Source organism: Ipomoea nil, unplaced genomic scaffold (assembly GCF_001879475.1).
Source record: "Ipomoea nil cultivar Tokyo-kokei standard unplaced genomic scaffold, Asagao_1.1 scaffold2036, whole genome shotgun sequence".
NCBI classification, from domain to species: Eukaryota; Viridiplantae; Streptophyta; class Magnoliopsida; order Solanales; family Convolvulaceae; genus Ipomoea; species Ipomoea nil.
Window position 1 is genome coordinate 6,610,428 of NW_017618464.1, and position 15,027 is coordinate 6,625,454.

A 15,027-nucleotide genomic window follows, 5' to 3' on the forward strand; every position below is an offset into this window, starting at 1 on the left:
TTGAGATGAGATTGGCAGATAGCTAGAGAGTTAGTTAGCTGCGTTCTATTCAATCCTCATCCTACGCACTGTTAGCCTCGGTCTGCATTCTCAAACAAAAGACGTAAAATGCAGACTTAGATACAAAAGGTTAAAAAAGACGAGGGAAGAAAAAGATATGAAATGTGCTATTCCTTTTTGTTATGGGAATACTTATTCCCAAATCTATTAGTATTAGATATTCCTAATCCATCAAGAATATCTCAACAAACTATTATAAATAATCTCTTTCAAACTCCTACAATTAATCACTTGGCTCTCTTTCTCTAAGAACCAAAAGTTCTCTCTCATCACTTCACTCTCTTAATTTAAAACTCTTTTGTTGCTTAATTCTTAACCAATACGATGTCGGAGCTCCCAGAGGGGCCACCACTTTGGTTGTTAGGGATGTCAGAAACTTTGTGGGGGCATACTCTTTACGTGGGTGATCTTCACCCAGAAACCACTACAGCAGACCTCGAGGCCGCATTTTCTGTGATTGGGCCGCTAGATTCTTTCGGGATTTGAAGAGATGCCGTGTCTGGGAAATCTCTTTGCTTTGCTTTTGTCAACTTCTTCTATGTCTCTCATGGTAACAAATCATACCACTTTTCTACTATTTATATATATTTGTGTTTGATCTTAGGTCCGGTCCTATTATTTTATATGCCAGGGCATGTAAAAAAAAAGCCCTACATGAAGTAATCATATATTTTTATAACTTGGTTGAATGATTATAATTTGCAAATAATTATTTATATATATTTTTTATGATCAGCTATGAAGGCTCTGGCATGCTTAAGCCATACAACCCTGAGAGGAAAGCCAATGAGGATTATGTGGTGGCATAAGGAGCATAAGGAATCAATAGTAAGAAAATCTGGGATTGGAAATGTTTTTGTGAAGAATCTTGCTCCTTCTATCACCAGTGCTCAATTAGAGAGCATGTTCATGAAGTATGGCAAAATACTGTCCTGCAAAGTGGCCGAGGAGGAAAACGGAAAGAGCAAATGTTTTGGATTTGTTCAGTTTGAAACACACAATGTTGGGAAAAGACATTCAAATTAGAAGTCAACATTCTTGTCCTAACTTCTAGGCTCCACATACTCCTTGTCCAGAAAAGTGGTGTGAACGTGGGTATGACAAAGTAGAGTAATGGTCTAAGGATTCCACTATTTGCGTGAGTGTATGTGGTCATGGTTAGAGCTCCTTGACTATAAATATAGTATCCTTCACGATTCATCAATACACTCAAAAAGGAAGTTTCCTTTTTTGGCTTTTCTTCACTTCGTGCATACCCTCTAGTCTGAGCATATATATAGTCAGGTTCGCCTACGTGGTTGCTAGTGCAAGCAATCTGTAGTAGGTCTGTGTAGCCTGTCGAAAGCGTGCCAGGGTTCTAACTGCACCGTTACCGGGCAAATAACGCTTTTAAGGTAGTGTTATTATAACACGGCACAGATTTCCTTCTACCATACACCCGTTGTGTCCGTGCTTCTTAAAAGGTTTCCCGCTCGCGCGTTGACGTTGCGAATATTCTCCAACAGTTAAAAGCGTTATTTTAGCAACAGTCAACTACTCGAATCATGAAGAAGATTATAATAATTTTCTGGCGACATGATGGTGCAACAACAACAGAGATTAGAAGTGGAAGGCAGCAGCTTCATAAAGAACAATACTGGTGAAGCACACTGTTTCGGCTTATGTGTAACCTTTAAGCAAGGGATTACAACAAAAATAATTATTGGGTTCATATCGGAGCTTTGACCATACTCCGATGAGGTTTGTCTTCTCATATTTTAATATGACACATGCATATTTATATGATAATAGACTATCATATGCAAATGATTATAATAATATTTGTAGACATTATATATTAGATTATTATAATAAATAAATTTGATTTCATATAATTTTAATTAGTAGGAATTCGTTAGTTATTTTTAAAAATGTAAATATTGGGTATATGTTTTTACACATCGGGCATAGAAAAAAATTAGTAATGATAATAATAGTTAATTTTATTTTTGATCCTAGATTTATAGATTACAATTCAGTCTTTTTTTATCATAACATCAAAAAGAGACATAAATCAAGATATAACATGGATTGAAACTTATTATGTTTTTATTAGATAATAAAGAAAATCATGAAAATTAGGATAAAAGGTAACAGATCCAAATGGAAGGGGTACAACCGATATTTAAACTTAAGTTAGGGGCAAAAAGAAAAATTCTAGCTTTTCTTCCCCTTCCTTCATTCTAGCGTCATCGGAGTATATGGAGTGTTGAATTGGGAAACAAGAAAACCCTCTTCGAGTCTTTATCGTTTTTTGCTTTTGTATACTTCGCCGGATCGAAGAATCAACTGTGAAAAGGATCAGTAACATTACATAAAAGTTAAAAGATGAGTAGAGGAAGCGGAGGGGGCTACGACCGTCACATTACGATCTTCTCCCCGGAGGGTCGTCTCTTCCAAGTCGGTAAGCTAACGGCTTTTGCTATTCTAGTTAATTCCTCCAAAATCGATGATCCTTCTTTTCAATTTTTTGCTCGGCGTTGAATTTCTAGGGTTTTGTTGTTTTTGTGAATAGAGTACGCATTCAAAGCGGTGAAGGCCGCCGGAATCACCTCCATTGGTGTGCGCGGAAAGGACTCCGTTTGTGTTGTTACTCAGAAGAAAGTCCCGGTAAATTTCACATCGTTTGAGCTCAATTTTTATTTAATTTGCTTTGCAAACTGATTTAGAGTTAATTTAATTGTGTTTATTTATGCTCAATTGTTACTTAATATATTACTCTCATAAGTTGTTTCTACTAATTATTGGAAACACTGTAGCTGGTATTGTTTTAAGTTTGTGAAATGTAAAACAACTTGATTTGCCAATTTTAGCTGACATGTAATGTTTCAAAACTAGAAATTGATGTTGAGGTTAGAGTACTAATCACGAAATTTGTTGCATTACTATTGTGGAATTTAAATTTTACTATATGAATGTGGCCACTAATTTTCTTTTATGGTGTTTCGTGGGGATAATTGTGTATAATGTTGTGAGCAGGATAAGCTATTGGACCAGACAAGTGTGACCCATTTGTTTCAAATTACCAAATATCTTGGACTCCTCGCTACTGGAATGACTGGTTGGTGCTTTTTTTTTTACTCCAGAGCATGTTACTTGAAAGGAATTGCTTTATTTGAGTTTTATTATTGGACTTGGTGTTTTAAATATTTTTCCTTGTTTTCAGGGTTAGGATTTTTTAATGGTTATTGGGGAAAGTGATGAATCAAAAAGGTCTTTCTTGGTGTTTCTGTATTGTATTGTCTAAATTGACTAAACCCCTATTTGGATGAGATTATTTTCAGCTTATCTACGCTGCAAACACTTATGCTGATAAGCTTATCAAAAGAGCTTATGACTTTTGAAAAGTTTTAAAGCTGTTTTTAGCTTATTCGTATAATATATTTGAAGTAGTTTATCAAATAAGTTGAAATCAGCTATTCAAAGGCAAATTGATGCAAACCCTCGGAAGTTGTTTTTCAGCCTATTCAAAAGCACATGTTGAAAAATTCTTATCTTAAACATGAGTATTTAAATTATTTGTCCAAACTGGGTGTAATTGCATTTAGTTGGAAATAAAGCATGCATGTTATAAAATAACTAATAGGAAGACATTGTTATTATGACAATTTATGTTAGCATATGTTATTATCAATATTCAATATAAATTGAAAATTTCTAACCCCAAAAGATGCTGGCTTATAATAAGCTTCTTGAGCTAGGCAATTAGCAACAACAAGATTGATTTTGCCAGGTGGTATTTAGCGGATCCTTTGGTCTTTTGGGTTCTTCTTGAAAGTGTGTGTTGCTTTGGTATTGATCTGATACAGACTTCTGTTGTGTGTACACATGCATTTGTGTTTCTTAATTTTGTCATGCTAACTTACCTATCAAAAGGACAAATTTCTATTCCTGAAATGGGAAGTTCTATTTCTGCTGTTATTGCGATATTGTGTTTCAGCTCTTTTCAAACTCATGGTTCAAGAACAGAACTTAAAAACTCAGTTAATGTTTTTACATTGTGTTTATAGCTCATTGCTAGGATTTGGATTTTGGAATTATGATCAAAATGTTAAGGTCCTTAATATTTTCCCATTCATTATTACAGCTGATGCCAGGACCTTGGTCCAACAGGCTAGGAATGAGGCTGCTGAATTCCGTTTTAAATATGGATATGAGATGCCAGTGGATGTGCTGGCCAGATGGTATGTCAAGTTTCTTCGTATGATTTTCTTTATGTTGTGTTCTATAGTGCTGGGCCCAGTTTGCTATTTGTTCATTGGGCTTAATGTGTCTAGAACCTCTAGATGCACAATCTTTATGCTCTAGTTGGTAATAAATTTTATATTTTCAACTATAAATCCTTGCTTTCTATTCTTTGATAAATGAGTAGAATTTTGTGCTATCTAGCATGGGCACATATAATTTTAATGAACTAAATGGTATGTCTCCACATACAGGATTGCAGACAAATCTCAGGTTTATACCCAGCATGCCTACATGAGACCCCTTGGAGTAGGTTTGTTACTAAGCACCTGTGCTGCTCTAGTTGCCCTAGTTTTGCTGGTTTTTTGTACCTGTTTATGACTATTATCTTTTCAATGTGAAGTTGCAATGGTTCTGGGTATTGATGACGAGAAAGGACCTCAGCTCTTCAAGTGTGATCCCGCTGGTCATTTTTTTGGTCACAAGGTAGTTGCAAAACTTTTTTTTTAACAGACAAAAAATAATGGAAGTTGTTTCTATTATCCCTGCAACCTTTGGCTCTGGTCCCACCAACACTATCTTTTTAGGCCAATGGATGGTTTGTTTGATTTTACATACTCTGCTCAAATGCTGCCACATTCACAATATTGGTCACATAAAATTATTACTAAACTCTTCCATTTGTCCTACCGGCCTTAATTCCTATTATTTAAATCAACTAACTTCACTTGTGAAGAATAGAACAGAAGGATCCCAAAATGTAGTAGCCAAAAATGTCATACTTCATTTTTGCACAGAAGGTCTGAACACTTTGTGAGTTGATCAAATTAGTGTACAGTAAAATGTCATAATTCATTTTGCACCCTGGAGCCAAATTGGGTATTCTGTTTGCTTGACTCTCATAGCCTGCTCACTGAATGCACATTGATCCTCTGATCTTCTTTCTTTACTTCTACATATGTAGTGTTTAATATCTTGTCTTCCATTTTTGAAATGATACTTGAAACATTTCTATCTGATGACTAACCTAATAAAATAATTGTTTGCAGGCAACTAGTGCTGGATCAAAAGAACAAGAGGCAATCAACTTTCTGGAGAAGAAAATGAAAAATGACCCAGCTTTCTCCTATGAGGAAACTGTACAGGTAACTGGAAAAGTAAAATGGAAAGAAATGTTTTTAAAACTTATTTTCTACTGTCCCAAGGGGCGGAAAATGCTGGATCATCATATTGAAACTTACTGTGTACCTCTGCCATTTTGTAGACTACAATTTCTGCTCTTCAATCCATTTTACAGGAGGATTTCAAGGCCAGTGAGATTGAGGTATCACATCGTCGTTATTAGTTTTAATTTCAATTTTATTTTTGTTCTGTTTCTGTTTCTATCTTTCTGCCTTTGTTACAGTGGATTGGGATTTTCAAAGCAAAATATGTGTATCATAGTAAATCTAGTTGTAGTATGCTTTTTGCCGCTTATGCATTTGTTCTCTATATGCTGACTGCTGGCAAATGCAATGTTCTGGCATGTCAGGTTGGTGTCGTGAGGCAAGAAGATCAAGCTTTTAGAGTGTTATCAACCGAGGAGATTGATGAGCACTTGACAGCTATTAGCGAGCGCGACTAATTTGTTACCCTTAGTCCTTAGAGCCCTCCTCTCTACTGCTTCATTTGAGATCCATGCCTGTATTCGTTATCATTCAAAGTTGTTGAGACCAATTTCAGTGTTGAATGTTGATGAAACATGGTGAAGGAAGTGGAGAGTTCTGCAGATTATTATGACTGATGCTACTTTCCCCTGGATATTCCAACAACAAACATTATTATGACTGCAGTCTGCAGATGTTTCTTAACTTTAAAAACATTGAATCATCTTTTGATCAAGTTTTAGGATAAGCATTTGTTTAGCAGTGCTCTGCTATATCTGTGCCACCTCGTAACCCTTTTCACATAGGTCCCATGAAGCTCTCAATATAACTTTTTTTTTTTTTTTTTTTTTTTCAACAGTAAAAAAAAACCGGAAGTTCGAGTTATATCCCAGTTAGGGTTGGTATTATGTTTACAAAAAAAAAAGATGTTTAAGCATGAGGTCTAGAGTTTGAATATGTATGTATGTTGTAATGTACTTGGAAAAGCTGGTTAGATTAGTCTAATAAGTCTCTCATTCATAATTTCGGAATGCTAATTGAAAATATTTTATGAAAATTCACTCTTGAAGTCAGTGAAACAAACTTAGTAAATATGATATTTTTAAGAAAAAAAGTTTTTTTGGTTGGTCAATTTTGAAAAATACTTGGTGTATTCCTATTTTAAATTCCCAACTTGTATTCCTTCTCACATGCAACTAATCCTGGTTTGTTATCCTGAGTAGAATTTTGAGAGTTTATGTAGTAGAACTCATCAATTTTATGGTGATGGAATAATTTATATTTTATAGGTAGTAAATGAGGGATAAAAAGTAGGCAATAGACACAATATTGATTTTGTGAAGGTACACCGGCAAGGGTATCGAAGAGAATCTGGGTATGATCAATTCATTGTCCTTTCAACAGTTCAACCAATTCTTAAGATAAGATATTAGTTAACTCTGCCAGTTCAAACAAATCACAGCAGTTAGGATACTGGTGGTCTCATAAATTATTATGATTCTTTGATCATTTCCTAAGCCATTCTTTAAATAATCATTTAAAAGTAGATGCAGGCATGAGCATGTTTTACACATGAATGATGAATGATGAATGATGAATGATGATGATACAACCTGATCTGATCTGCAAAACCAAAGCAGCCAGTTTTGTCTGCGAGGACAATTGGACAACTGGCTGATGTATCTCTTGTCTCACCCTTTACCAGTTAGTTAGCTATGAAGATGCTTTGCTTCTAGACTCTATTGTATGTACATCCACTTGCCCTTCATTTTCTTTACAATTTTCTTCCTTCACTTAAAATATCTGCAATTTTTACCAGACTAATTTCAAGATAAGCATATACATCTTTTCTTGTAGAAAGTTTTCATGTTTTTTTTTTTTTTTTTTTTTTTAATACTATTGACTCTATTACAAGGTAGTATATGTTCTATACTTTCTTTAACTATTGCAGTCCAAAGAGTCAATACCCCATCACCAGGGTTCGGTCCTGTAACCTTTCCTCAAATGGAGCCACAGAGGTACCATTTGATCACAAGGTGCTTGGCTGTAAGGGATGTAGTTGGTATATACTATTATTATTTTGTGGATATCTTAAAGAAATGAGAATTTAACGCACCTCCCGTACTATATTTAATTTAGAACTGTAAAAATTTATTAATATTGAAATGTTTGACATCACACTTATTCCTCCTTATCCTTTTCACTAAAAAAAGTAAGTTTTAACTCGATGTATGCAATGACATTTTTTTTTTTTGGGTGATAAGGCAAACTCAAAATCGCTATTCGATGGTGTACACTAGGTAAATCTTACTTTTTTATAATAGTCCACAAATTACACACAAAAAAAAAGTAAACTTTTTTTTTGAATGTCAAGAAAAAGTAATCTTGATGCAGCAGACTTGACTAGAAAAATATTGACAAGAATCGAACTCATCACAACCTTTAAGTACGAAAACCATGCTCTACCCATTTGACCATTCATTTCAATTCAGGGCATTTGACAATCATTTTCCTTAATGGAATCACATGTCCAAGGGGAGCACAAACATCATATCAAAGTTAGCCAATAATCATTCATTAGTCTAAAACCACACAATCAAAAATGATGACAAAACAATAAAAAGGAGGGAAAGTTGAACTGGGAAGGTGATAACTATATGACTTTAGAGAAGGGTGTGTGACTTGTGAGTTGCAGCTTAGGAAGGGGACAAAATTTCTTTTGTAGCATAGCAATAATATGTGACATTTAATGTCCATAACGAAGGTGATACGAAGGGAGTTATGATAGGGAATTCAATGCTCCAAACTCAAAAAACATCCAAACTATACGGTGAAGCATGGTCCACTTGTTGGTCCCTAGTGAAAGAAATGATCACTCCGGCATGCAATTGAATCTGCCAGTCTAATGATCTGGCCTGGGGTGAGACATACCTAGGTTAGGTCTTATCTTGTGGGTGAGACATACTCACTTTTCCAAGTTCCTCATGTAAGGTAGTAATTGGTGTTTATGTGGATGAGAACATATATTCTACATTCCGTTAGGGAGTGAAGATACCTTTAAACCCGTACCATACTCAGACAAATTTGGATTTACAGTTATGAAGTTATCGATGTGTAGTTATGCAATTCTGGATGTATAGTTATGAAGTTATAGATGTGTAATTATGCATGCAATTCTGGATTTATAGTTATGAAGTTATGGATGTATAGTTATGAAGTTATGGATGTATAGTTATGCAATTATGGATGTATAGTTATGAAATTATAGATGTGTAGTTATGCAATTCTGGATTTTTTTTAAGTCGACGTCAAAACGACGCCGTTTTTGCATCCATGTGCACCATGCATGGTGCACACGGATGCATGGTGCACATGGATGCACAGTATAACGCTCCTTTGAACTCCCAATCTCTCTTAAGGGATGAGAGTGCACGGTCACTCACGCCAACTAAGCTGGTTGATTGACAACTTGTTTAATTGGAAGTTTTTGTAATTTTGAAGTTGAATAATTGTATTGTAGGTGAATAAGTCGATTCTTTTTTCTTTTCTTTTTTTTTTTCAAAATATATAAAAGTATAAACTAAAGGAATTTAATATTCCCAAAAATAATAATCTCAAAACAAAGAATGAAATAAGAAAAATTCAAATCCAGTATAAACTAACACATTTTTCTTAAAGGCGCTGTTTGGTAAAATGGCTGTTAGCTGATAGCTGTTAGTTGTTAGCTGATTGTGTTAATTAGAGGGTATAAATAGTTGATAACATTAGCTGATTGTAGAAAAGTGTTTGGTAAATTAGCTGTTTGGTATAATTTCTTTTTTCAAAAAGCTAATTAAAAAAGTTGCTTGGAGTAGCTTTTTGAATTTTAGCCTTTTGGAGTTGCAAAAAGCTAATTAACCAAACATTTATATTGATATTTTAACTAAATCAAACAATTAATAGTGGTCAAATAGGCCAAAATTAGCCTATAGGCCAATTTTTTACCAAACAGGGCCAAAATCAATTCGCTACTTCCGAAGGTGATAGAAACATTGTGGCATCAGTTTTTCAAGATAAATGGATTACGATAAAATAGTTTGATCTTGTAATCAAACTAAATTACTACAACAAGATGAACACACAAGTTTTCAGAATGTGTGGGTAGAAATTTCAAAGATAATTAACAGCTTAGGAGTAGAAAATTTGTATTTCGAATTAGTCAAAAATTTAGACATCAAAGCAGCGGTGGTCGAGAATTACGTACTGAAAGATAAAACATCGAACATTTGAATGATACTTACAAAGGCAAAGGTCGTGGGGTGCACGCGAGTCGAAACCTTTTCAAATTCAATTTAGAATTTGATTTGCACCTTTGTGCACAAAGTTTTTATGCTATACAATTCAAATTATTTCTAAAAGTAAATTATATATATACTCATGCAAACCCACATCCCTTTATAATATTGTAATTAAGATAAATGCTACTTCCAAGCTTTTTTATCTTCATTTTTCAACACATATGAGTCTATTTTGATAATCAATTCCTCATATATTCACTCATTATTTGTTTTGAACGTACAACATCTTAATTTTTTCGTCTCATTTAGAAAAACACAAATCCACTTTGATCATCTAACTCAAATCAGAACTGAACATCATATATATTTATTTCATAAAATAATAACTTAAAATGCCATTTTAATTAATATTTCAAACATATAATGAATGTCAAGGAGAACCATCCAACTCTAACCATCTAAACGAACCATAATAAACTACCTTAAAGTTAGCCGCAAAACTTGACAAAAAACCCACTCCTATAGAAAAACCCACAAATTCACTCTCCAAATTTAGTGGTGTTACTATTTTAAATATTCTTTCATGGTTAAAAATCTTAGATGGTTTTTATAGTTTTTACATTCATGTAAAAGAGAAGTTTGGAGAGAATGTTGAGTTTCTCCTATAAGACCTGGTTTTTGTGGAACCCACTGTCCTACAAAAAAATCAACATTTTCTTGCGTTATGCGTTAGTTCTGTTACATTTTTTTCCCTCCTTTTCTTTTTTTCTCCCATATTTTTTTTCTCCTAATCACTTCTTCAAAAATCAATTAAAGTCTCCATCTATTAAGGTCGCCCTCTTAGTGACAATGTCAAATCCTTATTTTCATAACTTGGATGTGATTATAGTCATGTTTTCTGATGATTGGAACTGCTTGATTAAACTTGTCTATATAGAAACAAATATTTGTATTAATTGAATAATAATTCACCATGATCATTTACATCAAAGTTTACACATTGACAAAACCCCTTTGAAGGAAATTCATCTTCTACATTTTCTTGCAAATTATTGTGTAGGCATAGTACGTAGTATAACCTAAGATTCAATTCATATTATTTATTTATTTCTTTCTTTCTTTCTTTCTCATGTGCCCAAAAGAAAAAATAGCAACGCCATCCACTAGAAATTATTAACTATTAACTATCAATTTGATCACTTTTGATTAATCAACTTCTTCACATCAACCAAATAATTTAATCTAAAATATTCAAAATACCATCACTTTTATTAAAATTCATCCTTTTCATATGAGAATATTTAAGACCAAATTTAACTTATTTGAAAACATTAAAAATGATAAAGTGATCGAATTAATAGCAGTGTTGCAAAAATTTCGCATAGGCACCGATTAATCGGCGCTTAGGCATTAGGCGTTGGTTGGTTACCTAGCGTATCACCATAATCGGTGGTCTAGGCGGTTGGCCGACTAGGCGCAGATCGCCTAGGCCAGGCCTCCTAGGCACCGACTAGGTCGCCTAGTCGGCCGATTAGCTATTGTTCTTTTCTTTTTAAAATGTACTATTTCGCTCAAAATGACATTGTTTTGAGCTAAATAACCATAAATTGTTCAAACTCTATATATTTTTTAAGTTAATATTTAATATTTTAGATTTAACTGTTAAAGGATTAAATAGTTTATAATTATCAAGTCTTAAAAATTTTAAAAATTTAAACAAATTTTATAAAAATAAAAAAATACACTGGACACCTAAGCGCCGATTAATCGCTGCCTAGGCACCCCCAAACTCACGAGAAGCGCTTAGCGATTTTTTCCACCATGGTTAATAGTGAAACATAAAAAGTAAAAGTGTAAGTACACTCGCTGTCAGGCTAAATTATATCAATTAGTTTTTCTCAACAACTGATTAGAATGGCTAACTAAATTTAGGAGTTTGGGTTTTCTTCAACTTTGCCTTTCAATTCCTCATCAATATCTGTTAAATCACATTAATTAATACAGAAGACACTCAATAAATTAAAACATCATTGTTTAATCAAAGAAAACATTCGTAAAATAATAATCTAAGAAAACCCTACCATATACGTAAGATGCCATTTCCAATTATATGTATTAGGGGTTCAGCTCAGTGTTCTTTCGTTTTCAATTCCCCTATCCCTTTCCCATTTCACCCTTTTTTGCTGTTCTCATATGTCCCTCTCCATCCCAAATTGCCCAAATATCAACAAAAATATATACCTAACAATAATATCTGTCACCCCTCCCATCTTCCAATGTAAATATAAATAAATAAATAAATAAATAAATACATATATATATATATATATATATATATATATATATATATATATATATAAAATCTAACTAAAAGCCTTTATTTAATATATCTTTCGGTTCAATATTAAATGCAAATTCGTGCAAACGTCACTCGATAAAAAGAGATTATGTGTCAATGGCCATGTTTGGTAAAAAGTTAGTCTATCAGTCAATTTTGGCTTATTTGACCATTATTAGTTGGTTGATTTGGTTAAACAATCAATATGAGTGTTTGATTAATTAGTTTTTTTGTAACAAACCATTCCTCTAAAATGCAAAAATTTAAAAAACTGCTCAAAGTGGCTAGCTTTTTTTATCAGCTTTTTGAAAAAGTCATTTTGTATGTAATAAGCTAATAACTAAGAGCTAATTTATCAAACACTTTTCTACAATCAGCTAATACTATCAATTAGTCAAACTCACTAAACCAATTTGGTAACAACCATTTACCAAACACGCATATATGTCCTTTAGTCTATCAAAAATTAATCAGTTTGGACATGTAATAATCGTTGGTATGTTGAGCTTAATTACCTCCATGCTATTTAATAAAAGAAACTGTCTCTATATATAATATATCGACATGTACACATATTGAGTATCATATATAAAATAATAATAATAATAATAATGTATAACTCATCACTCAATGTGACGGGCTCCTTATGAGCATTAGGCAAGATTTATTTACGTTATCGTGATTCATCTCTCCACTATCTTATTGGATAGAGTATGCGGGCAGTGCGGTGAGAAAATTTAGTCTTTTTGTTTGTAATATATGTATAACTCAAATATCAATTTAACATTTTAGGTATTATATTATTGGCACTTATTGAATTAGTCATAGTTTCATCTAAGAGAGATGAATGATCTTTGCGTGTATATTCATGAGTCTTTTCAACCAATCTGGCGAGTGTGTGGACATAATATAATTATGATTGCAATAAATATAACAGTACGATAACAACAGCCTAGACTTTTTACAACAATTAATACATTTTCCATAAAAATATGTGTTAGGTAAGAAATGAGATAAGTTAAAGATAGATAATTATATATATTTTTACTTTATTATATTGAGTATAATAATATAATTATATAATTATCTAGGCTCCAAATAAGATATGATTGATAATTTAGGTTTTTTATTTATTTAAACGGCGAAAGAAATTCACATCTATTATTCGAAAAGTTCGTATGTATTGAATAAATCATGTTCCTATATATGTAATAGTATTTAAATCACACAAAAGATATAAATCACACTATAAAGACCTTATGCGACGGACCTAACTGAATATTGACCAATAATTAAATTTGTAATCTTTAGGTAAAAAAGCTGTGCTATATCTATTTGATAATCTCTTTTAGAGAAATTAGGTATTTGGACTACTAACATGCATGTGGCTGTCATGCCATGCCAGAGCATGCAGTTTTTCTTCATTATAAATTTATTGATTTTTATACTAATAATATAATAATATTGAGAATTGAGTCTACTCACAAGATCAGATAATATAAGAATTGTGCATGCATAATTGCATATATAACAATAACTAGCGTATATGATCAATCACTCCATCCATCACTGATTGTGATTGAATTTGAAACTATTCTAAAATTCATCGATTGCTTATAGAATTTAGATTATTATTTTGTACCGATACATGAAAAAAAAAAAAAAAAAAAAAAAAAAAAAACTATCAAAATTTCATACTTTAAAATCTTGTCTACAATGAAAAATTATATACAGTATAGCAAATCATCAAATAAAAATTGTCAGCTGTATAAGAAGTAGTGAAATTGGTGAAACGTAATTATCGTATTTGGACGTTTGGTTTGATCAATAGTTAGTTTTATGTAAAACATATAATACTTCTATATTTAAAAAAAAAATAAAAATATTGGCCATGTTTGGTAAATGGTTGTTAGCTGTTAGCTAATTGAGTTAATTACTTAATTAGAGGGTATAAGTAGTTGATAACATTAACTGATTGTAGAAATATGTTTGGTAAGTTAGCTGTTAGCTGATAGCTGTTTGGTATAATTTCTTTTCTCAAAAAGCTAATTGAAAAAGTTGTTTTGAGTAGCTTTTTGAATTTTAGCATAACCAAATACTTATATTGATTACTAGGACTATGTGGTCTAATGGTATCCGGGTTGGACTTCCATTTGGAAGGTTGTAAGTTCGAGCCTCAGTGGAGGCGTTATTAGCTTGAACAGATACTACAATGTAATGGAGCTAGTAGCATTCAAAAAATACTTATATTGATTTTTTCAGTAAGTCATACAATTAATAGTAGTCAAATAAGTCAAAATTGACTGATAGACTAACTATTTTACCAAACAGGACCTTACATATTTCACGTGAAACAGACGATGATATTGGGGAAGCCACTTTCACGATATAATAGTGGGTTAAATAAATAAATAAAGTTGGCACGAGTTTAACTTAATGGTTCAGTGGATAATATTTTGAGAAGAAATAAATAAATAAATGATTTATTTAGCATATAATAAAATATATGCGGATGAATAACTGGGTAAAAGGTGTAGTGTAAGTTGTGATGGAGTGTAATGTAAAGGGAATCGACAACTGCCGACCTTGTAGGCCATACTTGCATGCTGCATGCAACATCATTGTAGATTCCTCGTCACTGAAATCAGTTTTTTTTTTTATTATTTTAAATCTAAAATAATTAATTTTGAAGTAAATAATAGAAAAATAGATGGAAAATTGTATGGTAGACTTATGTATATAAAAAAAAAATTATATTTTAATTAGATAAAAATTACTCCGTATTAGTTGTATAAATATAATAATACATGTACATAAAAATGCATGACACAAGCACTAGTGAATTTATATTCTTACAATAGTAACCTTTATGAACCAAAGTTATCCACTTTATATGTTTATAAATTTATTTTCAAAATTGAAAAAAAAAATCGGTTTAGTGTCATTTAAAAGATCTCAATTAGAACTTTTAATGATTATTTTT

The 15,027-nt window shown here is 32.3% G+C and overlaps 1 protein-coding gene across 1 annotated transcript; it reads left to right on the forward strand.

Annotated features, from left to right (window-relative positions):
- Window positions 1-2,263: 2,263 nt before the first annotated feature.
- Window positions 2,264-6,202, forward strand: LOC109147645 (proteasome subunit alpha type-6-like). Its single transcript, XM_019295248.1, has 9 exons — window positions 2,264-2,503; window positions 2,615-2,709; window positions 3,079-3,160; window positions 4,187-4,283; window positions 4,539-4,597; window positions 4,688-4,770; window positions 5,334-5,429; window positions 5,549-5,608; window positions 5,816-6,202. Exons 1-9 carry the CDS (start codon window positions 2,428-2,430, stop codon window positions 5,906-5,908), a joined length of 741 nt encoding a protein of 246 aa, XP_019150793.1. The 5' UTR covers window positions 2,264-2,427; the 3' UTR covers window positions 5,909-6,202.
- Window positions 6,203-15,027: the final 8,825 nt, after the last annotated feature.

Coding starts and splice junctions, on each gene's coding strand:
- LOC109147645 (XM_019295248.1), top strand. CDS start 2,428: ATGAGTAGAGGAAGCGGAGGGGGCTACGACCGTCACATTACGATCTTC. Junction 2,504..2,614: donor GGGTCGTCTCTTCCAAGTCG/GTAAGCTAACGG, acceptor TTTTGTGAATAG/AGTACGCATTCAAAGCGGTG. Junction 4,598..4,687: donor CATGAGACCCCTTGGAGTAG/GTTTGTTACTAA, acceptor TTCAATGTGAAG/TTGCAATGGTTCTGGGTATT.